This window comes from Oryzias latipes, chromosome 19 (genome assembly GCF_053564925.1).
Source record: "Oryzias latipes strain Hd-rR chromosome 19, Olatipes_Hd-rR_3.1".
NCBI classification, from domain to species: Eukaryota; Metazoa; Chordata; class Actinopteri; order Beloniformes; family Adrianichthyidae; genus Oryzias; species Oryzias latipes.
In genome coordinates, this window is record NC_136255.1 from 19744134 (window position 1) to 19771246 (window position 27113).

A 27113-nucleotide genomic window follows, 5' to 3' on the forward strand; every position below is an offset into this window, starting at 1 on the left:
ATAATTCTTACCACAGTCGCAGATTTTCTTTAAATAAGAAAAAGAATCTGCCAAAATGGTCTTGCCAAGAATTTTACTTAAAAAAAAAGATCTAGTCACTGATACATGCTTTCTCAATGCTTTTCGCTATGGATATTGGCTTCTAAGGACTCAAGACCCTTTTCCACTCAGGGAGGGGGATCCCTGAGATTTCTGGCTATGCCATGAGCCAGGGATCACCTCACATCTGAGCCTGTGTTATGTCCTTGTGGTGTTGGTTCAGGTCCTGATCTTCATGCTCTTAGCCTCTTGATCATTTCCAACACCAGGGAGCGTGTTTGGTCCAAACATACAGATCTTGTTAGGGATCCCCATCTCTCACTGGAACTCTCCTCCTGGGTTGGAGAGATTTGCCCTTACCTGGCATTCTGCCATAGAGAAAAAGGGATGGTTGCTTGGACTAAGATGCAGGTGTGTATGGGGGGTGGGGGAGCTTGTCAAGTCTCAGGTGGGTGGGGTCTTGCAGGGGTACCATTGACTATATAGAGAGTGAGTATGACATCACCTATAGAAAATGGTTACTTCCAGCTACAGCAAAATGAAGTCACTTTTTTTGTTTTGTTTTGTTTTTTTGCAATTTGGACGCCACCGTTTTGGAACAAGACAACATCAGTGAGCTGAGATTGGTCCAAGTCGACATTCAGGTCAACATTTCTATGTCAACCACTCTCAGCGATCAGGAGGGAGCTTGTTGGAAGGCCACACCCCTAGCACTTGATAGCAGGCTTAGGAGAATCTGCCAATCAAATGTTTTGAACGTTTGACGTGAGACCACATACTATTATTGAGACGTCTTTTTAGCCAGTTTATAACTTGATTAACTTGTGAGGGTAGAGGGTCACTCAGTCTAGTTCACATATGAAGTCAATAGGGGGGGCATTTTGGTCGAAATGGGGCTTGCGCTCTCAATGCTCCTGTGCCTGATGTTGGGTTGCCCAGGGGGCAGACTCCCGTTATCTGCCTCTCTGCGTGCGTGTCTGGGGGGGTCCTGTCTGCCACTGCCGCATCGCCTTCTGCTGTGGACTAGGTGTGGGGGTGACAAGGCGCTGCTTGTCTTTTATTTTACCTTCCACATTCTGTAACATCATCGTCCATAGCAGAGCACAGACAAACAACTGTGCCCCCGGGCCTACTCACCTCTGCACAGACAGAAAACTTGTATGAATGCAGGAAGGACACATGCTGGGCATGTGTTTGCATGTACGCATAAATATATGTGCATGTGAGTTCATCTATATCTGTACTGAGTCAATTTGCATGTGTGTAATGGTTTCTGCAGCCAACAGGCATGTTTGTGATACAGTAAACCCTTGTTTTTCGCAGGGGTTACGTTGCAAAAAGAACCCGTGATAGGCAAAATCCGTGAAGTAGAAACCTTTTTTTTTTTTTTATTATTATCCTATTAAATACTCTATTATACATTGAAAAGAAAGAACAAACCATTTTACAGGCTCAAGCATTTGTTTCACAAATAAAAGTACTTTAGAAACGTTTTTTTTTCAACAAATAACTTCTGTACTGTACTGTCAAATAATAATTTTAATCATCAATGTGAACAGAAGGCTTCAAATTGCGGAGATTAGCCCCGCCCACCGCGACCCGAGTATTTGGATTAAACCGGAGAAAATTTAAAATGATTTTGAAAAAAATACAAAGTACAGTCGGACAAATAGTGACTTAGGTGTATTTCACTGCTCTACAGACCGAGCCGCTGCATCCTGACTCCGCTCTGCAGTGTTTTCTTCTTTTGAAGCCCGCGGTGCAGGTGTGTTTGTTCGGGTCGTTTGCTCGTTCGTGTTGTAAATTTGGGAAGCTGTTTTTCGTACGTGTACATATTAAACTGCAACGTTATTGACGCACAGGTAGAGAAGAAGCGGAGTGAATTTTTAGCCAATCAGAATACAGAACACAATGCACGATGCAAATCCGTGAAGTAGCGAAACCGTGAAAAGTAAACCACGTTATAGCGAGGGATCACAGTACTTGAGTTTGTCAAATCAACTTGTGAAACCGATAATGATAAACCTCAAGCAACTCGTTGCCTCTTTTTATTTTTTGCTAACCTGTGTTTCTTTAACCCTTTTCCAACTTCTGTACCCCCTTTTTTTACTTTTACCTTTATCCCTTCTCTAATATTCCACTCTTCTTCTCTTCTGTCTTCCAAAAAGAAATGCATGCAAAACGTGATAACTACTGTTGTATTTCAGGAAGAAAAACTGGCGCTCTTTTAGTCATATCAAAACTATTTAAAAAAAAAAAAGGCTGAGTTCATTAACTTTTCTGTTAAAATTGAAAAAATAAGATTGAAATTGAAATCCTTCTTGAAACAGTATTGTAAACTTTACACAAATGAGTACAAATGATAACACAGCCTTCAACCTTGGAAAAGACAAAATAGAGAAAAATAAATTTAAAAATTGATTAATAATAATTAAATTCATTTACTACAATATAAAGCAGGAAAGACACGTGGCAGCTAAGATGAAAAATGCTGAGTTAACAGACTGCTTGACAGAATGTCCAGAGCTCATGCTGCTGCTCTGGTTGCTGCACACAAAATTGGCATCCGGGTCAATACCAGTTGAACTAAAAGTCACAAAGTTAACTGCTGCTCCTTCAACTTGGGCTGTGATCCAATCCTGAAACTCAGTCACTCGTGCGTAGACTTCAGGGTAACCCTTCAATGCGCATGGTATTCCAAAGCTTGTAATTCCAGCTTGGATCCAGGATGAGCCTTGTTTGCACTGCAATGGTCCTCCAGAGTCCCCCTAATTAGGATTGTAAATAGAACAAAACATTTAACTTTTTTCAGCTCCAATTATTTGGCCTGTATCCCAAAAGCAAGGCTTCTTAAAGAATTTGTTCTTTACCTGACATGCTCCTTTGTTCTCTTGACCTGCACAAATCATGTTTGTTGTGATTTCCACGCCTGATACTCCCTTATAATTGCAGCTGCACTGCTTGTATCCAACGACAGGAATCTGAACCTCCTGCAGTGGTTGAACACTGGGCAAAGAATCTGTGGGAGACAGAGTTGGTATTTAGCTAGCAGGTTTTTCTATGTCGGAAGTAAAAAATCCAAGGACTGATGTCATGGAAGCACATTGTATTCCGATAAAGAAAAAGTAAATGTGTTTTTCCTTCTAATTTCTGTGGTTTTCATGCTTTTTTTAAGAATCCACAATTGTTCACCTTTCGGCTTGTTCCATTAGGGGTCGCCACAGCGAATCAGGTTTCACTCTTTCACACAAGTGGTTTGGCAGAGTGTTTTTACGCCAAATGCCCTTTCTGACACAACCCTGTCTTTTCTAGGCTAGGGAAGAGCCAGATAGACAGCAGCGTTAAGGGACTTGTCTAAGGACCCTCACTGGATTTTGACTTGGAAGCAAAACCAGATTCCTGCATGACAGCCCTACACCCAACCAACTGTTTAAAAGTTGCAAAGCCACAATGTGTGGATCTCATTGACATGATCCGTGTCCACTTGGTTTTTGTTGTCACGATGTTGCAAGCCAGTTTTATTCTTCCAACATACTTTATCAAAAAACTTTACAGAGCAAAACATTGGAGAAGTATGTATTCATCTTTCAAAAGTTATACTGGCCAGTATAAACTGTTTATTTTTGTTTGTGAGTCATTTCCATCAACAATGCTAGGCACAAAGCGGCAAAGTTGATCTGGACGCTAACGTTGTGACTGTGATCACCTTTATGTCTGTTTTCAAGACGTTTTTTCATAATTTTCAATATAATGTTTTTGTTTTAAAAAAAAAACTTTTAAAAAAAAATTCTATTGATTTTCAATGTATTTTTGGGGATGTTTTTAAATACAGTACAGACAAAAAGTTTGGACACACCTTCTCATTTGAATGAATGGGAAGGTGTGTCCAATCTTTTGGTCTGTACTGTATATTTTGAAATATTTGTTTTGTTTATTGAGACAGTATTTTCTAAGTTTTTGATATAATTTTTTCTGGTTTTCTAGATAATGTTTTTTACAACAGTTGTAGTCGTAAAGCAAGAAGATAAGGACGGGTCTAAAACATGCATTACTCGAAAATTCTAGTCCACTCTAAGAGAGAGAGTAATGATATTTGATTTAACAGTATTGAGTACTTGTGATGTTTTAGGGATTATTTATCATTAGTAACTGAAAATATGTTATTGTTTGTCTCGGATGTACAACAAAATACATCATCATTAAGGCAGATCTCAAAGCTCAGAACAGGTGGATCCTATTTTTTAAAATAATCCGTCTGTAACTAATTTTCTGCATCACCGCAAAAAAAAATAAACTGTTCTGGTCAATATTATACTTCCACAATGTTTTACTCTGTTATGTTTGTGGATGAAATAAGTAAAAAGAAAAAACCAGACAGATATCGTGTTGAACTCAGAAACAAAACGGACATGGATCGTGTGACACGAATACGTTGTGGCTTTTCAATTTTTGATTACAGGTCATTCTATGGTTTACATAAGCAGATGAGATTACTGCTCAGCCTGTCTGCAGTTTTGCACTTTTGTATTTTCTTTTTAAATCGAAAAAAAAAGCATTTTAAAAATACCAAAAAATAAAATTGAAAAATAAAAGGACAGGAAAAGCCCCTGTTCAGTTCTAAAGTTTTAAATGTCAATAGTATAATGGTTTTGGGTCTTTAGCAGGATTTAAAATTTTGCAACTAAGATTGGTTTGATTTGTATTAAACAAATGTGTGAAGGTAAATTCTTTGAGTCAATTTTCAAGGTGCAGGTGTGTCAAATCCTGACACCGCTGCTCATTTTCTGGGGGGAAAAAATGTGCCAACTTGCCATTTTTGTTCAGCTTGCCCCACCCGGTGATCCAGCAGGACGTTGAGCTGTAGAACCGACTGGAGCTGCTCGCCAGACAGACAGGTCTGATGTAGTTATTGAAGGAAACGCTGCTGCTGAGCTTCATCAAGGCGATGTCATTGTTGAACAGTGTGTTGTTGTAGTTGGGATGAACGATGATCTTGGTGATGCTGCGGGAAACCTCATTAGAGTTGGGCCCAGCCTGAGTCTCCCTTCCAAAGTAGAGGGTCCATGAAGACAATGTCCGTCTGTTGTTTAAAAAGGGGGACTTGTGGTCATTAATATGGTGTTGATCAGTGACAGAATGGTTTAATTTGTGATCCTTACATGGATTTCCTATTGAGTTGATCGTGAGTTTTCCCTTTTTTTATGTTTTGAAGAGCTTCCTGCTGCCCCTGTCTGTAAATTAGTGTCCAGCTTACTACACGTCTTTCAGTTAGTTCTTTATTTAGTCTCTCCTGATATAAAGATATATATTTTTTCCCAAGCCTTTTAATTTGATAGTAACGCTTTTGTCAGCAACAGATTAAGTATAAATCATCCATAATATGACTTGCATGTAACTTTACAAAAACACTGAATTTGTTGTAATTATGCTGTTTTTTTTCTTTGATAGAATTAGGCTGAGAAGATTAAAAAACTGAACATCAATGATATTTTTTTCAAGTAAAAGATAGTCAATTTTACATTAAGAGCACTTTTCTTTCAGCGTTTATAGTTCAAAATCCTTTTCAGAAATATTATTTAAAAAAAAAACATGTATAATTAGATTCAATTAACCTTAATGTTTTCTGAATAATTTAAAAAAAAAAAGATTAAAAAAAAACTGCAACATTTTACCCGTAAACCATGGTTTAGAGCAGCAGTATGCAACTTTAAACACTAAATGAGCCATTTGGTTCAGCTTCTTACTGACCAAATCCCAGTGAGAGCCGCAAATTACCACTGCCCCGTTTAGAAAAATCCACTTTATTTTTTCGATCTGTGGCCATAAGAAATTCGGTAATAAATTTAGCTTTTACATATTTACAATAATTGAATTCTAACATTGTTATACTTTTCTATATATACAATATCTTTACTTTCTTTTTCTTTTGACAGCACTAGCAAAAATCCTTTCAAAATAAAATACACCCTGTGTCAATCAAAATCCTTCTGCTGCAGGAGATTTATTGGTAATAAAAATGCAAGAAAGTCAATCATTATTCAGATCTTTTTCTTCTTATACTATCAAATTTAAACAAATCTATGCATGTCAATACAATCATTTGAACATAGACACTGCCGTGCAGCAGAAGATAAAAATATGTGCTTTGAGATTAATAAATTAACCATCACCAATGAAAATTAGTTAACAAAAAAAATAAATATAAACTCTTTGTTTTACTTACAATGTGGTTTACATCAAAAATACCTGAAAATAAAAAGGAAAACAAACATTTTCCTAGATTCTTTTAATACTATCTCGTTCCTGTTTTATCCAATTTGAAGATTGTTTTGTTCTTATTGGTGATTGAATTCATTTCAAGTCTTGCTTAGCCTGTAATACTTGACACAAAAGAATGGACTGAGGGTAAGAAGTAATCAGGTTTATCAAGTCTATTAATGACAGGAATCCTGACGTAAGGGGCCATTGTATTTAGGTTCACCTGTACTGGTTCAGTACCTGTCTTTTGTCATCATTAAGGAGTGCGTCTCCTGCTGTCTAGAGTTCATTTAATACTTTTGTAGTTTACTTTTCCTCCTACGGGTGTTCTAGGACTGATAGCGAACTATTTTAAAAGCTCTCTCTGACAGCTTAAAATGTTCAGAAATGTAGATATAGAATCATTTTGTCTTACAAAATACACACCTAAACATGTATATAAGATCCCTTTCCTCATTAAGCCATGAATGGATTTGTTCTATACTGCACTTGTAAACGCAAACTCTAATTCAATAAAGAGTCGCCGAAGAAAAACTGAGCGAACTGGTATCCTTGTTAATCTTTTGCATGTATTATCGAGGCATGAAGAGTTTTAGTAATAAATGTAAGGTTGGAAAGGAAGCTGCTGAGTGTGTCTTACGTGACGATGCAGTGAGCTGCAGTGAGCACCCACTGGTCACTGATGAGGGTCCCCCCACAGATGTGGCTCCCGAGGGTATTGAAGTGTATGCTCACCTGCCATGGCCATGACCCCGCTTGGGCATTTCCACCACCCACTATCTTTGTGTTTAGAGGTGCCAAGCCACAGTCTGACAGTGCAAAAAAAACACTGGTGTTTTGGGTTGTTGTGTTGATTTTTTTTTTTATATATATATATATTTTCTGTGCATTTCAGATTTCCCACCACACTTACCCTGTGCTGCAGCACCTGTGTGGATAAAAACAAAGTTTTGCACCTTAGTTGTAACAATAACACAATTACGGTTCAGTTTTTGAGAATTGTTTAAGTCATCCCATAATATGCTGTTTCAAGGTGCATTTTTAAAAAGCATTTAGTTCCAAATATATGAACTACAAGCATGATTTTCAAATTTACAGTAGTCCTGTGCATTATTTACACTGCAAGAACACTAACTATCACCAAGTACTTTGTCTATTTTCTAGTTTAAATAGCTTATTACTGTAAACTAAATTACTAGTAACTTTTCAGTGAAATGTAATGAGCTGTATTATATAATACATATCTTCTTGAGTCATCTGATGTTGAAAACATTTTTTAGGACACATAATTTACATATACGGTAATTTTGACAACTTTGTGTCATAAAATGTGTCAGTCTAGTCTTATTGATGTACAAATAAAGGTAGTTGGAGTGTTGACGCGCTTAAAATAGGTTATTTTGGGGGGATAATAATTAGAATAACAATAATAATGGATTGGATTAGTATTAGCATTTATATAAATGTGCCTACTTTGAAGATTTAAAAACTTTTTAAACAAGATTTCAAGGTGATATGAAGTTAATTTCAAAAATTGGCAGATTTTTAAGATTATAACAACAGAATAACATTTTGTATTTTATTTATATTTTTTTAACTTGCTTTCAGAAGTAATAATAGAAAATATTCAAAACTCACCTTGCAGAGTGACTATCAACAGGATCCATGCAGTCCATGCTTCCATACTGTCGGCTCACTGACGTTTGTGCTCACAGTACCACGGGTTTCTTTCCTTAAGCAAATACAATTATGATGAAAAAAGGAGATAAAGTAAACACTCCCATCATGAACCTGTTTGTCTCCATACCACCTTCAGTGTTCAGTTTTGCTGGCAAACAGCCAACAGATAACTGGAAACTTCTTACTGTGTGATCTTTTACAGCTGTCTCTTTGTGTGAAGGACATTTGTTCCTTTTGCTTTCATTACACCTATTACTGCCCAGCTTGAGATATTTTTCTTTTTGTTTTCACAACGACTTGTACGCGTTTTGCAGAGCCTGGTCTTTGTTTTTCTGTGCACAATTCTAACATACCTGATAGCAGTTCAGAAGTGTGCACACTTAGGTTTGTCCCTGAGCTCAAATGGCAATTCAGTGACATTCAGTTAACCTTTACTTGACTTTAATTGAATGTTCAGACTGAGCCCAGACCCCAACATTAAGTATTATTACAATTATTCATCCTTGAACAGTTGTACTCTCTAAAAATTCATGCTCACACAAACAGTAGGAGAGTTTTGGTAATAAAGTATTTACTTTACTTACATGCTACGTGTAAAGTAGTTTAAAAGCCAAGGAACCTTCCTTTTATTCCCTTCATACTAACATGCTTTAAAAAAACATTTTTTGTGACTTGTAGTCTTATTGATTAAAAAGGTCCGTGCATGTTCTGTCTGTTAATGCGTAAATATAGTATATTTGAATGTAAATGGGATTTAAACAACCACAAAACCAGTTGAGTTGCTGGAACAAAAACTGCTATCTTCACCTGAGGGGGTCAGTAATGTGCCAAAAGGTTGCAGTCTGCCACAAAGTTGAGGAAAGGTGCAGAAACGGTTCTTAAAAGTAAAATTAAACATAGAATCACTTTAAATTTTGTTCCTATTTTAACTACTAGCTTTCTCAGCTTAAACACAAAAGTTTTCACACTTGAAACTTGCGCTACTTATGAGAACTGCTTTATTTGATCAAATATAAAATGGAACAGGTATTTTAGTGTGAAGAATATTATGCTAGTGCCAAGGTTATTTCTGTAAGTATTAAAATACAGCCATTAAATTACTCCACGAATACACAGAATGCAACAGCATCCACAAAGAGTAAATAGCCACTGACAGGAGTATAGATGAAACCAGGTTTTTGTACCTCCAGAGTAAGCCTGCATTTTCCTGCTTATTGTCCGTAGACCCTCCAGGGCCTTTGTGAAACATCCATCAGGAGTTGTGTTATTTGGGATGAAGGTACAATATGAGTCTCCAAACATGCTGCATACTCCACCTCTCACAGCCAGAAGCACGTCCAGGGCTATTCTGCTCTGAAAGGCCATGAGGGAAGTTGCGCTCAGCTGTTCATGGACTGCTGTGAAAATCTCTTCAGAATAGTTAGCCAGTCTTTGTACATTGTAATGTATGCATTTCATTCTGTCAACATTCTTGTTAGGTGTCACAGGAAACAGGGCACTTATGATTGGGATGTTCTCAAAGCCAGCTGCAGCTTGGTCTGCCAGCTTGTATTCATCTGGAACACCTCTGTGGATGCCAATAGCATTGATGTAGGTGGGATCAACTCCCCACAGTTTGTAATGTACTGCTCTCTTTGAAAGGTCTTGATCTTGAAAGTGAATAACAGACAAAAGTGAGTCAACAGAAACTACAACAACATTCACCGGAAGGGCAAGATTTATCAGGGCACAAGTGCCCGCTACATTTTCTGGTAATGCACTGCAAAGGGTGTCACCGTGGTGACAGTGGTACTGTGGTGTGTGCTCTGCTTTGCTTCAGTGGGGTGGTGATGTTGTGGGTGGATGAGCACTGGCTGTCATCAATGTGGCCCATACTAGACTGACTGCTCAATTGTTTGAAGCAACATTGGTGCTAAACACAGTTTTTTTCTTTTCTTTTGGTGATTTGATTGGTGCTAATACTTTGTTCCAAAGCAAGCCTTCAATTTCCATGGTTAATTTGCTCATCATTTCAACTTCACCTGCTTCATTTAATTCAGGGGGTGGAGCAAATATTTAGAGTAAAGGCCTGGGACCCATGCGTGCAATGCAATTAGACGTCATGGGCCTCCTAGCCTGTTCTGCTAAGAGTAACCAATTATTTACTTGTGTCATTACTCCTAGTGAATTTCACTTCACTAAATCTTGTCAACAGGCTCATAGTCTACATAGTGTGTGGGCGCGTCTTTAGTAGGGGCTTGAGTGCTTCATTGTTTTGGTCAAAATGCTATAAGATAGGGATGATCCTCACAATTGTCAGGGCTAACAAAAAGCTAAGGTTCCCTGGAAACTGCAATGCCCGTGATTTTTTATTTCTTTTATTTTAAAACGTGTTCCATGTTGCTCAGTTCAAGTCTGCAGGTCCTTCCAGGTCTCTCCCTAAGTGCTGCAGAGACCTTATACTGACCTTCACCGGTTTGAGACGTCACAAACACCTTTGTAGCCGGACTTAGGCCTTGTCTGTAGCGGTGGTTGACCCTTCAGGAAACTTACAGACTTTACAATAAGACAGGTGGATCTAGCTAGGTCAATTAGCTATTTTTACCACTGTTGGTGAGGTCAGTACTACTTGATAGGGACATTTAGGATGAAACCAGGTCTTCAGCTTAATAATTTTTACCAGTTACTCTCCCTCTGTATCAATAATCCAGATAGGTTCAGTCAAGAGAACAAGCATAAGGTCAAGTGAAGCTGCTTGAATGGCTGCTTGAATGACGACTCTTTTATTTGATGTTCTGCCACTTAAAGGAAGAACATTGCTCACTGTTTTATATTCTCAAGAAACACACAACTGTCATTATCTGACATGTACTGTCAATCTGATTTCTGGCGTCTCTGTTGTCACAGAAAAAAAAATGCTGCAAATTTAATTCAATTTCATCTGGATCATCACTTGTTTATCATCCTTACTTCTGAGCTCTCCATCCTCCTGTTTAACTGCTTTTTCCTGGTCTAGTCATGCTGACTTATGCTGTTGCTGTTGATAACAATCTCGGGCAAAATGTCAGCGCTTCCTACACCTCCAACATGCATCATCACTTCTGTCTGCATATCTTTCAGAACTTGTGTAACACCAAACCAGGCGCTCTGCTTCTTAGTCTAAAACCACTATGACCTCTTCCTCTCGGACAGATTCGTCAAACATCAAATCACTTGCTTTCACCATCATTAATTTTACATCATCTTCTTTTTCTTCTGACTGCAAACCTTTTCTGCGTATATAGCAAAATTCACATTTTTCTGTAATCCTGTTCTAGGAAACTGGATCATGTGTTTCTCCACGCATTGTCTGATAGGTGTTCTGGAGTTCTGACGTACTGCATTCTTCAGCTGCTGTTTGTACACTGTTTCATTTTTGTTATACATCATTTGTGTTTGTTGTTTCATATTCCTGCTTATCAGTTTTTTTCCCAATCTCTCTCTGCTTTCTCAGACATCTCCTTCCTCCAGATGGTATGTGGAGAAGAAAAAAATCCCAACACAGCAGCCTTCAGAGTTAAAAAAAAAAAAACAGTCTTAAAAGCAGCAGTTGGAATGATAATAAAGAAAGTAAAGTATATTTAACCAACAGCTAGGCTCAAGGGTAAACTATAAAATTATAATTATTATTATATGATTATGGGTTTTAAACATTAGTTGGAAGAAATTGCTGTGTGCTGATTTTACTTATAAATGCAAACAATGAACAAATAAAAAGATACATTTATTGACTAAAAGCTATGGAAGTTTTTTTTTCCGCCCATAATTCTGAGTAATATGGAATTCTCAATTGACAATTCAATTTGCAACTTGTTCATGCAATAGGAAAAAACATTTTGGAATTTAGAATTCTACAATTCAGTCTCATGTTTTTCAAAATAAGATAATAAATAAACATAATATGTATTGCATTTTAAATTGTCTTGGGTTTTTATACCATAATTTAAATCTAAATCCAATTAACAATTCAATATGCAATTCAGCTTTTCATTTTGAAAATGCATTTTGCAACTTACTACAAAATATAGAAAAAAGACATTTCGATGTATTGCTTGCTTTGAATAAATTTAAAGTAACTTAAAAACCTATTGCATTTTAATATACCATGATGTTTTGTGATAAAATTCAAGAGAAACTGTAAAACAATTCCCCCCTAGTGTGATGCATTGTTATTTATAAAAATTAGAAAAATGTACTAGAAAAAATGTCTCAATGCCGAAATTGCAGCACATTGAAATTCATTAAAAATACAGATTACATTAAAATATCCAATTTTTTCATGTTTTTCCCTACTGTCAGAAGTAAGAGCTCTGTCTCCCCCTCTCCAGCGGGAGTTGTCCTCAAAGTTATAGCCACACTACAACTCCCAGCAACCCCAGAACTCACTTCCTGGATGCCGCACACCTGACTCATTCCTTCATCAGCCACAGCACACTTGAGCACTGCAAAGCTCAATGTGAAGTATTGATTGTGTCACTCTTCCTTCTTTCCTTTCTTTATGGGTGTTGTATCTGGACCTAATCTTCTGTTTCCTTCTTTGCTCATGGTTCTTCTCTGTATCTGGGTTCTCTCCTGGCTGAATGGATGGCTCACTTTTGCAATTAAACCAGAAGGGTAGAAGAGCCCAAATTAATCTAAATTTGTAAAAATGTTTAGAAAAAAATATTGACCCTGTGGGAGTTTAAACAAGAATTTGTAACAAATAATATATCGTAATTTTAGTCCCCAATTCTATGCTATATCTCAACAAATTCAATGTTCATGTTAAAATAATAGGGTCATATTCTTTTCTGTAAAATATTACCCAACACAACAATAAAAATACTTTTTCCTGTTTCTTGCATCTGTATTTTGACCTGGTTTTCTTTTTAAAGTTATATAGTATATTGGCATTAGGTGTGATTGGCTTCATAATAATGATAGGGGAAGCCATAAACCATTAAAAGCTGGAAATCCTTAATGAAATTCACCTTAATGCACTATCGTTCCTTTTTTATTATGTTGCCAAGCCCTGTTTTTATGGAGGTGTCAGCAATAAATGATCATTTTTTGAAGCAGTGTCATAAAAATTAATGGGAGGCTTTAAATAAAGCCCAGAGTTTGACTCTCCCTGAGACACAGTCCAGAGACACTCCCTGGAAAAAAGTGCATTTTTAGGAGTTTGAGATTTTGTTTACATTTGAAACTGTTTCCTTAAATACTGAATATAGATTGCTATTTTAACAAAGGAAACCTTTATTCATATTACACCTGAGCTATTCACTTATAATTTGTTTGGTTTGAGAATAAAATATTTGTTCAGTTATTTCCATTTTGTCACCTGTCATCATTTTATTTTGTAGATAAAAACTATTCTCATAATGTTTACTCTAATAGAAGTTTAATTAGATTCAAAAATGAAATTAACTGTATTAAAATTGTTAATTTTTAATTTTTAATATGTAGGATTATTTAGATTACTTTTTGTACAAAGTTTTGAGAAATCCACTATAATGAAACTAAATCTAAATCTATATCTATTAAAAGTTTACTACGATAGATGTCCTTATAATAAATTATTAAATAACGACAAAAAAAACTACAACAAAATTATGCTAACATAATTTCTGCCACACTTTGAAAAGTAAATTTTAACAAGGTTTCTATATTTCTAGTTTAACCACAGATTCAAACAAAACAATACAATTCTAATCTTTTTTTAGTCAAGCTTAAACATAGTTTAGTATTTAGAAGGTAAAATAAAGGTTTTCTGACATGAATCATGAGTGTGATGAAAACTAAAATCTTTGGAGATGAAGTAATGGTAAAATTACAGACCTGTGCATCTTTTGACCCAAAATTCTGCCAAAAGCTGCTAAATGATTTTGACATCCACCGACTTGAGTGTAAAATTTCACATAATAAAAGCAACAGCTCTCTGTCTGTGGGACAACAGAGACTACTAACCAAAACCAAGTTTAAACAAAAGAATAATACAATTGTCTGGAATTCTGAAGGTTTTCAAGGTTTCACATGAAACTGGATGGTTTTATTCCATAAACCATAATTTCTTGGTGACAGACAATCAGAATTGGAACTTCCAAAGAAGCGTTTGTCCAAACTCAAAGATTAAGAATTCAACTTAAAAAAACAGAGAATGATGAATAGCCTACTCATCCCTTCTTACTGATTCAGTTTCTCTTCCCAGAAACTCAAACACTTCAGGAAATCTGAATGACCTGTGTTTAATCTGCAAAATATCAACTTAATAAGACTTTATTATAAAAGAAAGAAAAACATGTTTAAATGGGTTTGGTTGCATTTATTTATGCCAGCTGACAGAACATAAGCCTGGAATTTTCCTTTTGGTATCTTTTTAGTGAATATAAACATAATCTATCAATGATATTGTAGCCTGTTATTCCTGTGGTGCTAAAAAAAACAAAACAATAGTAAACTTTCACATGTATCCTCCCACAAGTTTTCTTACTTGAATCACATGCAAGTCCCACTCCGATCATATTTTGGTCTATTTTCAAAGTGTTCCCAGTGGTCTTTTAATTATGATTATGCAGTTTCTTGCCAAAAAGTAAAAAAACGTGTGTTGTTTTCTAGGACATAGTTCCGCAGAGCGGCAGTAGATCTTTAGAAATTCGCCTCTTTGTTATAGGCAGGACCACTGGAGCGAAGCAAACACCCCACCCGCCATTGCAGAAAGCTCTCTGTTTACCCTTCGCCCCCTAGCTTACAGCCCCTCACACCTCTAACCTAACATTAATTGGAACTATCCAGCCATACAGTTAGATTCCAGCTCGGACGAGGAAAACAAAGACAGACAAGGTTCTAGTCATATACAAGCGGGTGCATCAGAATGGAGTGGAGCAGAGAGCTTTGGGGCTTCCTAGCGTATTTTCTACATTACAAATTTGCTTTTTTTCTAACTGTATTTTTTCATCTGCTCCTGAGTCACAATTTTAATCTTAATCTTTTCTTTTTTAATGCCCTTAATCATTAAAAAATTGCCACACGAACATGTCAAAAACACAAAAAATACTATTTTTATCTGAATGGGTCTTTAAATTCCAAATCAAAGCTTAGTTAAATTCAATCTGACAAAAGGTAAGCCAAGAAATGATAGAGTTGTTGTTCACCTTTTGGCGTATCCCTTCAGGAGTCGCCACAGCCAATCAGCTTCATTGATCCACACATGTAGTTTGGTTTTATGTCCTTCCTGACACAACTCTGTATTTTATCAGGGCTGGGGACCGGCACATGGGGACCCAGAATTGGGCCAGTGGGAAGGGGCTTGCCTAAGAACCCACACTGGATGAAGCTCATCGTGCCCCCTGAGAAGCGAACCGTGAGGTTGGGCCACGCAGCCAACTAAGCAATCCAGCCACATGTAAAATGTTAAAGAGAATATTTAACATTTGAAATTAAATAAAGCCCTTTTAATGAAGAATTTTAGCAATTAATTGGTTCCTGGTGCCAATTGTTTGATATTTTAATGTCTCTTTAGATATTTAGATCACAAAAATGTTTTTGTGACATATATTCTTTTAAATATCCCCAGATTCAGTACTTTTCCACATCTACTCTTATAGGAAGAAAACAAAAAGGCAATCTTCATTGGCCTCAACATTCTTATAACTTTAATCAAAAAGCCTTGCTGTTGTCATGGTTATACGTCAAATGAAAGCTTCAAAACAATTCCTCTCCTTCTCTCAGATGGCGTGGCCATAAAATCGGCGTGTTGCTCCTCCTCTACAACTTTTCCGAAGTTTACTCAGACTTTCGACTCAATGAAAGAAAGCAGAGTAAGATAAAAGAAGCATCGGGAACAGAAGATGGATGGAAGGATGGATGGAGGGGCAAAGAAAGCAGAAGAAAACAGAGTTGAATCTGAATATGTGAGCTCAAGTACCAAAAGCAAACAAGAACTTGGAGTTCATTAATCACCTTTTATAAGGTCTTTTGAAGGATGCCTTTTATTGCTTTGCTCCAGAAATGTGGAGTGGATAGAAAACAAGAAAGAGTGAAATTGGGAGGCAAGCCTTCATTGCAGCCGCCCTCTGTGATCTCTACAAAAGAAAAGTCTATTTAGGCTAATCAATGTGTGGAGTTAAAGAATCTCAGCATTTACTGAGAACTAAAACACACAACACTTGTTCTTTTCCTGCTGACTTCCATTATGTTTTACACGGGTAAACATTAACTCATCATAACAGCAGAGATCTGAAGACACAGAGGGAGAACAGAATCTCCTTTTTTCTCCAAAATGTAACTTTCACCCACAAAGAAAAGCACTGGAGTCCGGCCTGACTGTTTGCACACATAAGCTCAGTGGGGATTACGTTCTCCGTTTGTTCGGGGCAACACTGCACCAATGTAAAGTAGCTCCCAAGATCTTGGCCAGAAGTCCATCTGAATTTTAAGTGACCAGTTTCCTCGTTTGTCCATCTCCCCCCTACTTTTTCCTCCGTCTCCCTCTCAACCACCACTGCTTATTCATTGAGGAGAACGTATACATTTCAAAGGCCTCCTTTTTCCTTTTTTACTTCTGTCAGGCCCACGGACAATATTTCTTATTTCGCAGCCAGGAGGACAATCCCGCCCACAGTCACCTTGTAGCTCTATATAAGACAGCAGAAGGACCTGGAGATAAGAGTGTTCTCAAGACAGGCCTGACTATGCAGTGTAAAGTCCTCATCTTTGTTGTGCTTTTGGCTCTCATAAAGCATGGTGAGTATTGTGTTGTATTGCACTCAGAAGCTGATTACAAAGGCTTCATTGATAATTCTTAATCACCAGGTTTAAGCTGAGCCTCAGAAACTTGAGATTTGCAGGATTTTAGCAGGCGTAGTTGGCAAGTAGTGCAGCCACAAAGACTTGTTAGCTGGTGTACCTTCTCTAGCAATTTCAAGGTTTCTAAAGTGTACAAAAAATATTAATACGTAATGTTTTCTAGAATAAATATGCTTATGAGATTAGTTCAATGTTTTTCTTTTTTTGAACCAGGATTGGGTTAACTGACCATTAGTAAAAAAGTAGTCTATTTAAGTGTAAAACTAGATATCATCTATATATTATTATTATTATTATTCTGAAGAAGTATTTAGTTAGAATACTTCCTATACTATACACATATTTTCTATAGTAAACTTGCTATACTTACACTCAAGTATACTTACTGAAATAATAAATGAGTTCAAAGATTTAAATGTAGCCGTATTTGATTTTTTTTCCTGTGCATGTACATGTGATCTCCATGTTTATAATAGTAAAAGATAGCAATAATCAATATCACTGGCAAAATCTAATCTATTTATGTATATGCCAACATTTGACTCTGCTATTAAAGAATCTCAAAGCGGAAACTGAAATCCAAATGAACATCTCACATTTTTCGCCTTGATAATAAATGAAAACTTCCTCTTTGACATTTGGGGTCAAGTTATAAATAGATGTGCTTTGAAGTGTTTGTCACTTCTTTTGCCGTCTGTTGCTTTTCCTTGTTTGCCTGCACCTAATGTATCACACTTGAAGAGACGTGGCATAAAGCCTTGACACTCTCTGTTTTCTAAGTGCTTTCTTTCATGCAGGTATTTATTGTACAGGTTACTAATTAAGCTAATTGAAGTACGACTTTGCCTGAAAGTCTTATATTTGTTCTGTTTCGCAAAGATATTCTGGGATTACTGATTTACTATTAGTCGGTCTAACTTTTTCATTTTCTTCAATGCTTTGATCTCGTTCATGGGCGAACATAGTCAATTAGGCACAGGGAATCATGGGAGAATTCAAATAACCCAAGAAGTTTAGTTATTTCCCAAATCTATGGTTTGATAAAAACAAATTATCAAGGAACCTTGACTGACTAAATTTATCGTAGTTTTTGGTAATTGGAAGATCAACACAAATGTGAAATTGGCAATTAAGGTCAGAAGAGTTTATTAAAATCCTTGGAATTATAATCGACCATAAATTAATTTGGAAAGCCCAAGTTAAAAACGTTGAAGAATGGAAATACTAAGCAAGGTTAAATATTTTCTCAAATATAATACTATGTATACATTGAATTGTGTCGTAGTACTGCCCTACCTCAACTATGGTATTGAGGTATGGGGTAACACCATAGGAAAAATTCATACAGCGGAATTTTATGAACACACCAGCATTTTAATCTGTAAATTAAAATGACTAAAGGTTACAGATATAATAGAATATAATACAATGCAAATAATTTATTAAGTGAAAAAAAGTTCTTCCACAGAACAAACAGAAAAGATTAGAGGTGCGAATTCATACAATTTATCCTCCACCCACTTATTTTTCTAGCACTTTATTAGTTTCTATTTAGCATATTTTTTAACTCTTTTATTGTGTGAGTGAAAATAATAGGAGAAAGTTTGATTTTTTTTTAGCATCTTACAACTTTTGTAACATTCAAGACATTACATTTCTGATTTATCTTGTTCCAAATCTATCATCTGTGTGTCTTTTGATCTGAGATTTTTAAAAAATCTGATTAGTTGCTAAATTTCAGTTTTGGACTCCAGTGAGGAGCACCATCAGCTTTCCTCACCTAACCCATCTTTTCCTGTTTAGTGTCTTTGGCTGAATTTGAGGCGAGCCCCAACACGAACATAACCTTTCCCTGCAACGTCTCTCTGAACGAGGACCAGAGGGACGTGTCTCTGATGAAAGTCAAGTGGATAAGAAACGGCAGCGATGTTGCCTCATTTGGAGAAACAGCAACGATGATACAGAATGGTTTCCGCTGGGACAATAAGACTTTCATCAACGGGGATTTTTCCATCACCCTCCTGAAGGCCAGCCTCACCCTTCAGGGGGTGTACGAATGCACAGTCATCTACAACTCCTCATCCATCCACACCAGCAATGTTACATTTAGTATCACTGGTATGTCTTCATCTTTTTTGTTTTCATTTTTTGTTTTTAAAACATTCACTGGTCCAACTTTTTCTGTTTTGGTTGTTTCTTCTCTTTAGCGCCCCCCTCCCTGACTGTGCCTCAGCGGTGGGTGGTGCTCGGGAAGAAAGCTCAGATTGAGTGCCATGCAAGGGGTTACTATCCCCCACCCATCTCATTTTCCTGGACCAGAAATGGGAAGGAGATTAAGCCTCTCTACCAGGTAGAGGGTGAGCAGAGCTCAGACGGGTACTACGCAGCAACCGCCAACCTGGCTTACTATCCTTCTCAAGAGGACCGCAATGCAACCTTTGTCTGCAAAGTGTTACACAGGAGCAGCTATCAGGAGCGGGATTTCCAGCTTAATATTACCTGTAAGTGGATGACAAGTAAAAGATTTTAAAAACAGCCACTGCTTCCAAAATCAGATAGAGCTACACTGCAAAAACTGCATCTTTAGTCATTCAAAGACTATTACTTTAAGAAAAATTATCTTATTCTATTTTGCAAGAAAGTAAAATTTAAACAGCAAAAACATCTTAATTTAAGAAAAGGTGTCCAGTGAAAAGACTTTCTTCTTATAATAAGTCAAGTTTTCTGTATTTTTAAAGATTTATTTCCATATTTGAAGAACGTTTGATTATTTTTGTAGAGTAAACCCTTGCATGGTTTTTCTCTGTCCTCAGTTGTCCCTACAGTCAAACTCTCAGTCATGTCTTCAGCCTCCAACAAAGACCCTCTGACACTTTACTGTGATGTGGGGAGGTTTTACCCAGAGACGGTTTCTGTGTCCTGGTTTCAAAACGGCACCGCACTCCCTGATCCCCCGGCTGTGGATCAGAACCCAGATGGAACTTACAAGACCAGACATTTTTTCACTTTGAGCCCAGAACAAAGGCAGCAACGGGGACCGGTTAAGTGTGCGGTCACTCTGCCTGGAGTAGAGAACTCTGTCAATGTGTCAGAAGATCTGGAAAAACTGGATCCTCAAAGTCAGATTCTAAAATTACGTAGCTACCACTTTTTTTTTTTTTTTTTTTACATAACCACCACCATAATTAACTGATTTTGTCCCCTATCAGATGAGACGGCAGCGATGAATAAATCAGCCAAAGCCCTGGTGTCCATGATGTGCATCTCTATAGTGCTGGTCTTCCTGCTTTGCTTTGGCTTTTCCTGGAGAAGAAGGGATGGTGAGTCAGACACCTGTTATGCCGTTCAATCATATTTTCTCCCCAACGGCAGGCCTCAATGATCCAACACAAAAATGTGCTATGTTCAGATTTTTTGGAATCTTTTTGGAAGACAAAATATTAAAAATCTTCATAGTCTCATAATGAATCTACGGATTTTTAAAGACGGCATCATTACCTTGTAAATATGCTTCTCAAAAACTCAGTCAGTCTGCAAAAAATGTGTTTTTCTCAGTAAACTTCAGTAAACCACAGACTTCCTTTAAATGTTCTTGACTCATCGCCTGACAGACGCTGTGTGACTAAAAATGTTACCAAAGCATTTTTGGTTGTTCTGAAAGTGTGAGCCGTTACAGACAGGACATACTGGCCATTCTGGCCATTCTAACAACCTAATCACATGTTGTTGGGTTTTTTTCAATGTAAGGTTTCTGCCCTTTTTCCTATAAATGTGAAACTTTAAACTTTTATTCTTTTCCTTTTATTACTAAATTTATTCCTTATTTTTGAAGAAGGCCAAATAATAATAAAACAATATGAAACTAGCTAATCAATTAAAAAAAAGAATAGAGCAACCCATACTGTACCCCTTTAACCTATGGAGATAAACATGGATCAACAGGCTGATTTTGAAAAAAGCTGCCTGTGGGGCTCTGCGGTTAGACACATGTAGCCAGCCAAGTGCAGCATCGTAGGAGGGGAACCCAGCCTCTCCACAGCAAGGCGGCGATGCAGGTCCCAATCTGGAGCTGCAGCAGCTGAACAGCAAGAGACCCAGAGGGAGAGCAACTGAGGAAGAACATTTATTATGAAAAGTAAAAAATATCAATAAAAAACAGCTCAGTAAATTTCTGGTCGAGTGTCCACCCTGAGAAAAAATAAAGAAAAAGTTAAAAGTAAAAAAAAAAAAAAATTACATATACATACATATATGTATTTGTATGTCCAATCTATGACTCAACTTCAACATGTGTTCTTGTTCACAAAAGCAGCATTTCATTGTTTTCTCTCACTGTCTGTTCCATAGAGAAGCAGAAGTCTCTCACTGTGTCTGGAATCATCCTCCCTCCACGAGTGATTGTGGGTCAAAAGGGCAGAGTGTCGATCAGCATCGAAGGCCGACGGGTGGACCGCGTTCAGACCGTCTGGTTTCTTAACGACACTCCCATCTCTGACACCTCCCTCATAGGTGAGACAGCCAACCTGTACTTCTTTGGCAAACAAGGACATCAATCACCTTATTTTGATAGAAAAACACATTTTGATGTAAATAGTAGTAAACTCTATGAGCAACAATACAAATTATGATTATGACTGCCTCTGAATCTTTTCACGTTTTCCCCTCCATATTTTAACCCTGCTAACAAATCACAACATTACATATAGGAACTTCCATGTCTAACTTTAACTGCCTCTACACCCCTCTAACCACCGTCCATCTACCCTATGGTCTAACTCTCACCTCCCCAGCTTCAGAGAAAGGCCCTCTCCTGACCTCCAGAGGCAAAATGGGTTACTACAAGCTGCACACTCAGGGACCATTACACTCTTCCAGAAGTGGCACCCAACAGCTGATCTCTGCGCTTACCTTCATCCCCCAGATTTCACTCCACAAGGGGGCAGTGTTTAAATGTCAAGTTTCCTATATAGGCAAGGACAAGATTGTGCAGGAAAGAGTGTCGGAGAAGTTTACGATTCTGTGTAAGAACCATTTTTTCCCTAGTTTGTTTATCTTTTTTGTTTTCTTTGCTAAAAATGTTTCATATTGTGTGGTTCAGCTCCACCAGAGGTGTCAGAAATTCAGCTGACTGAGACACAAAATGACTCAGGTATGACCAAAAAGAAAAGTTCTTCTCTTGGTGTGCTTCAGTGATTCTCTGTGTGGAAACTACATCTCTGCCTTCTTTGCTTCTCCAGATGTCATCAGCATGAAGGTTTCCGCCTCACATTTCCACCCGGACGTTATTACCTTCCGCTGGTTCTGCCAGGGGGGTGAGCTGAGCCCCGTGGCCTCTGAGGCCTCCTCGTCCCCTCGGCCAAATGCTGAGGGACTCTTCTCGGCCTACAGCCAATGCAAACTCCCCCGGGGGGAGCTGGAAAAGGGAGCCACCAAGGTGTGGGTTAAAGTCCACCATATCGCTCTTAAGCATCCTATCGCCCGAGAATCAAGAGGTAAAATAAACATAAAAGAAAATGTTACCTTTTGCATCATGTGTTGCAAAGTAAATCATCCTAGTCTTTCCCATTTAGGCTTCATCAAAAGGCCGTGTGTTTCTGAAATTATCAGCTCGGATGTCTCCTCAAGTCAAACGGCAACTCTGGGATGTGAAATCACAGATTTTTATCCTCCAAACGTATCGGTCACTTGGCTGAGTCTCAGAGGTGGAGAGGAGGATGACAGAGAAGAGGAGGTGATAGAGGGAGGGGAGCTCTGGGGCCCGATACAAATCCAATCTAGACGCTTTAGGGCAACCGCCTCTTTGGAGAGAAGACTGATCCATCAGGAAAAGGAAAGAAGAGGAGGGATTATCTGCAGGGTGGACCACTGTTCGTTGTCAGAGCCGATAGAGAAACACTGGAGATATGGTGGCAATGGTATAAAACAATCTCTCCAAACACCCCCATTTAGGGTTTTATTCACCAATCTCTTTCATTGTGCTCTTTTCAGTTCCTCCCCACATCCCGTCATCAATCTCAGTGTGTTGGAGCGGCGAGGGTGTCGGCGTCTTCTCCATTTTGTTGAAAGGAGGTCATCCAAAGCCAAAGTTACTCTGGACTGTGGGTGGCCCGACCTTCTTACCATTAGTGTCCAGCGAGACAGAGGAGATAGGAGATGATGGGATGAGGGAGCTGAAGAGTGTGTGTGCCCTGGAGAGATCCACCACTTTATCAGACCCAGCAAACCAACAGCTGAAGAAACGCAGGAAAGGACACCAAATAAGTACTAAATGCACACAAATATACACACAATGATGATGTCTCTTTTAACAGTTACAAATATAAACTACCATTTTTAAATCTAGATGTTCAAAAAGCAGTGGGCTTAGCTTCACAGCGAGAAGGCCCTGGTTCAAAAACCTGCTTTATAGATGTACTGAAGATGGCTCATAATTTCATTTAGTCAATCACAAGTTTTACCTTCAAGTTTTCTTTTATTATGTTTTCATTCATGTATTTATCATTTCTTCTTAACACTTTTTATTATGTTTAGCTTTTAATGTACAGTGTTTTGTTCAATTAATTTTATTAAAGCGCTTTATACAGTACAGACCAAAGGTTTGGACACACTTTCCCATTCAAATGAATGGGAAAGTGTGTCCAATCTTGGGCTTGACTTTGGACATGCTAGGATAGGATCCAGCAAATCCTGTTACCCCAGAAGGGATTTAGTGGGGCGGCCGTGTTGCAGCAGTAGAGTAGCCGACCTGTGGTCGGAAGATTGCAGGTTCAAATTTCCTATGTGTCGAAGTATCCCTGGGCAAGATGCTGAACCCCACGTCGGCACTGGTGGAAGGTTGGCACCATTGTTTGGCAGTGGAGCCGCCATCACTATGTGAATGATAATGTGACTGTAAAGCACTTTGAACATTCGAGGAAGGTAAAAAAAGCGCTTTATAAGTGGACGCCATTTATCATTTTAGTGGGTTTGAGAAATGGATGGATAAATGAAAAAAGGGGAGTGGGCAGATTTACATAAACATAAAGCAAAACATCCGTTCAGACACCAACTGCTACAACAGAACAGAAAGGGGAAAATAAAACAAAAAATACTATGTCCACAGGCTTGTATAATAGATTTGTGTTACAAATAACATTAATTTTATGAAGCTATTTTTGGACTAATCCAAGTTTTCCAAGACCTTGATTTGTAATAGAAAATCTAAACTACCTTTCCCATGAGGTTTTATTCATCTAAAAGAAAAAAACTATAACAGATGAACATAATTTTAAAGGACTTAAATGCAGTAGACCAGGTTGATAGTTTTTGTTGTAACAGATTTATGTGCTTGCAGAAACAAAGGTTGCAGTCGCAGACCCAGACACTAAAGGAATAGAATACATCGATGAAAGAGAGGATGAAAAGAACCCAGACAAGGATGAAGAAACAATTTCTGAAGAATACGAAGAGAGCGACACAGAAAAAGAGGACGACCCTAACGCCCTGCACATCAACAGGGTCAACCTGATGAAAGACCCCAAAGAAAAGATGAAAGTGCGGTTACAAGTGTGCCTCGAAATTACGCACCCTGCTCTAAAACTTCCTGTTTATCGACATTGGACGGGTAAGAAACCCTTTGATGTTCACTTTAACCAAAAACAGTGTAGTGACATCTAGAGGCCCACATGACAAACTGCAATCAAATAAACAATTTCCACATTTTGATAAAAACATTGAGCAGAAATACAAGGACTTTCCTTTTATCACAAATGCTCCCAAAAGTAAAAACTGAAACAAAATGTACTTTGTTTTGTGTCACTTACAACACAACAAAAACAATAAACACCACATCCAGCTTCTTCAGGATGTACTAAGATATTCCCAACTGTTGCTTGATTGTATGAAATCAAAGTAATTAATCAACTCAATCGGAAGTTGCCTCATGCATGTATCCTCTTTTTCAGAGCCCTATGAGGAAATTTCACCATCTGCATGACAGCTTTACAGGACTGCTTCCCGTTTCATTTAACCTTCATATAAGTGCAAAATATTTATCATTAAGGTTAATATGAAGTCTAAGGTATCTTGGTGTGTTTGATGTGATAACTTTGGTTTTGTCTCATTACCTTTCGGTTTATTTAATACATTTAATATATGCTCTCTTCTTCCTTTTTTTTCTTTTTACAAAATGTAATATTTTTGTACAAATAATTTGACAATTTTCCATTTGTCTGATTTTTTATTTAATCTAATGAATAATGAAAGAACTCTGTACAATAAAACCCTTTTGATTAAGAAAAGTCTCATTTTGTTTTTACTCCAGCAGCCCTTCTAACTGCCCTGCTTCTGTGCAAAGACTGTTATCTGTTGAGCTGAAAGTAGTTCTTGTTTCAGAGAGCACTTCTCTTTTTTTGTGACCTCACAGTTTGATGCAGAAGAGCTGCTGCCCATGTCAAGTTAACCACGGATGCGTTTCTCATACGCACTCTCCCCTTAAAAGGCACAAATAAAGCGCCGTTGCTGTTCCTGAACATGAAGCATGTCCTAGAAGGAGACCGCAGAGAGCAAACTAATAAATACAAAAGTTCTGAAGCAGTACAGCAATATTTGGCTGTACTGGAATAATGAGAATAAAAGACAGTATGTGTTTATAATGCTTTATTAGGAGCCTGACGGTCTATGGGTAACAACAGTTTTGAGTGTTGATCCTGGCTTTGTGGGATCTTATCTCTTCCTGATGGCAGCAGTTTGACTGATTGATGGTCAGGGTGAGAGCCGCCTGTCAGTGTTTTCTCCTCAGGCAGCGTGAGCTGGAGATGTTTTTCAGTGGGGGGCACAATAATCGTTTTAGCATCATCCACAGGGCCTTCTTGTCCACAGCCAATGGCTCAGTAGAAGGACCCCTGCGGCTTTTCCTCCAGGTGTTTTTTCCACCTGGTCACTGTTTTTGACCAGTGCTGATGAAATCAATGACTGTTACTTTGGTCTTGGTGGTGTTCAGCTCCAGGTGGGTTCTGGTGTGACATCCGGGATTAACCCTTGTGCTATCTTAGATGACCCCACCCTTACATTGACGTGTTCTCCCTACCATGTCAAAGGTGGATAAAGGTGGAAAGATTTCATGTAATCCATGGACACCAGTCAGGTTCACAAATCATTGAAGAAAAAAGGTTCAGCGCACTGTCTAGTGGGTCTACATGACCCAACTCCCATTGTTAAAGTGCCTAGGATAGCACAAGGGTTAAAGTAGATGTGTTTCCTGTAAATATGTCTACTTTACGCGTTTGAGACATTAGAAATTTAAGTTTCATGTGGCAGATGAGACATAGGTTATATGAGGTGAAGTAGTGAGAAAAAGTTGCCAAATCTACCAAAATGGGAACAAATTTTTTCACTTCTTTGTGTCGTAATCGGGTTTTGATTGAATCTGACTCTTGGGATTTAGACAAAGACATAGCATCAGTCAGATCTGGTATAAAAACGATTTTATCAAAGTTTTAATGCTCACTCTCCTGGACGTATAGGAACGTCCTCGCCTGTAATCCTCTGCATGCTAACAGATGATGACTCTGTTGGCTCTAAAGATTATGGCCAATCTGACAACTTTGCAATGTGGGCTCCGGCTCCATATCGAAAACCTTCAACTTTTTCGGGACTTAATTCAACAAACTTCCATAACTGAAAATTAGGTGGGTCTAATGGATGGGGTGATTGGGTCAACCCATCTGCCAATCAGAAAGTACGCCCCTAAAAATGTCTTAATTTGAGCTGTGGTAGAATCAGAAACCAGAAGAAACTTTAAAGTCCCACTCCAATCATACTTTGATCTGTTTCTGAAGCCTTTCCAGTGTTCTTTTAATTATTATTATGCTGTTTTGGGGCAAAATAAAATACAAAAAACTGTTTAGGTTATTGTTTCTGTAGAGGTCATTAGAAATTTGCCTCTGAGTTGCGGGCGGGACTCAGTGGCCTAGCTAGACGTCTTATATTTGGAGGTGAGAGGGGGGGCAGATAACTTTGGAAGAGTGGCAAATGAGAACAGCAGGGTGAAAAGCAGAAAAGCCATTACAAGTGAAATGATCAAAACTATGTGTTTCAACCAGTTGTGTCATTGTTGTTCAGATTTAACAGCAGTTCTTTTAGGTGGGGGGGGGGGGGGGGGGGGGGCTATTACCATTGCTTATAGAAGCTTTTATTGATATGTTTTTTTTAATTGTTGTTAATAAGTATACTAATGTTGCCCCTGGCTGCCCTCTTGTAGCTCAACCTCCGGCGGGACAGTTGGCACAGAGTAAGCCTGTCTTCACTTCCCATCATCCCTTTGTTTACACTCTCTCAATCTCAATCCCAATCTA

General features: G+C 38.0%; 2 protein-coding genes across 3 annotated transcripts; one reads left to right on the forward strand and one right to left on the reverse strand.

Annotated features, from left to right (window-relative positions):
• Positions 1-1555: 1555 nt before the first annotated feature.
• LOC101156443 (serine protease 27) lies at positions 1556-8059 on the reverse strand. Its single transcript, XM_011488055.4, has 6 exons — positions 7936-8059; positions 7211-7225; positions 6938-7106; positions 4851-5119; positions 2910-3058; positions 1556-2807 (listed from the first exon to the last, which is right to left on the reverse strand). The coding sequence occupies exons 1-6, from the start codon at positions 7979-7981 to the stop codon at positions 2484-2486; spliced, it is 972 nt and encodes a 323-aa protein (XP_011486357.1). The 5' UTR covers positions 7982-8059; the 3' UTR covers positions 1556-2483.
• An 8385-nt stretch (positions 8060-16444) lies between these two features.
• si:ch211-180a12.2 (uncharacterized) lies at positions 16445-25058 on the forward strand. Of its 2 annotated transcripts, none has more exons than XM_020712152.3 (13): positions 16445-16716; positions 18583-18897; positions 18987-19280; positions 19593-19898; positions 19989-20099; positions 21127-21288; positions 21486-21800; positions 21878-21928; positions 22017-22271; positions 22350-22694; positions 22768-23040; positions 24113-24382; positions 24723-25058. In XM_020712152.3, exons 1-13 carry the CDS (start codon positions 16665-16667, stop codon positions 24752-24754), a joined length of 2781 nt encoding a protein of 926 aa, XP_020567811.1. In that variant the 5' UTR covers positions 16445-16664; the 3' UTR covers positions 24755-25058. The 2 variants fall into 2 exon arrangements, with proteins under 2 accessions (XP_020567811.1, XP_011486356.1); XM_011488054.4 differs by having other exon boundaries at positions 16452-16716; positions 21570-21800.
• The last annotated feature ends 2055 nt before the right edge of the window (positions 25059-27113 follow it).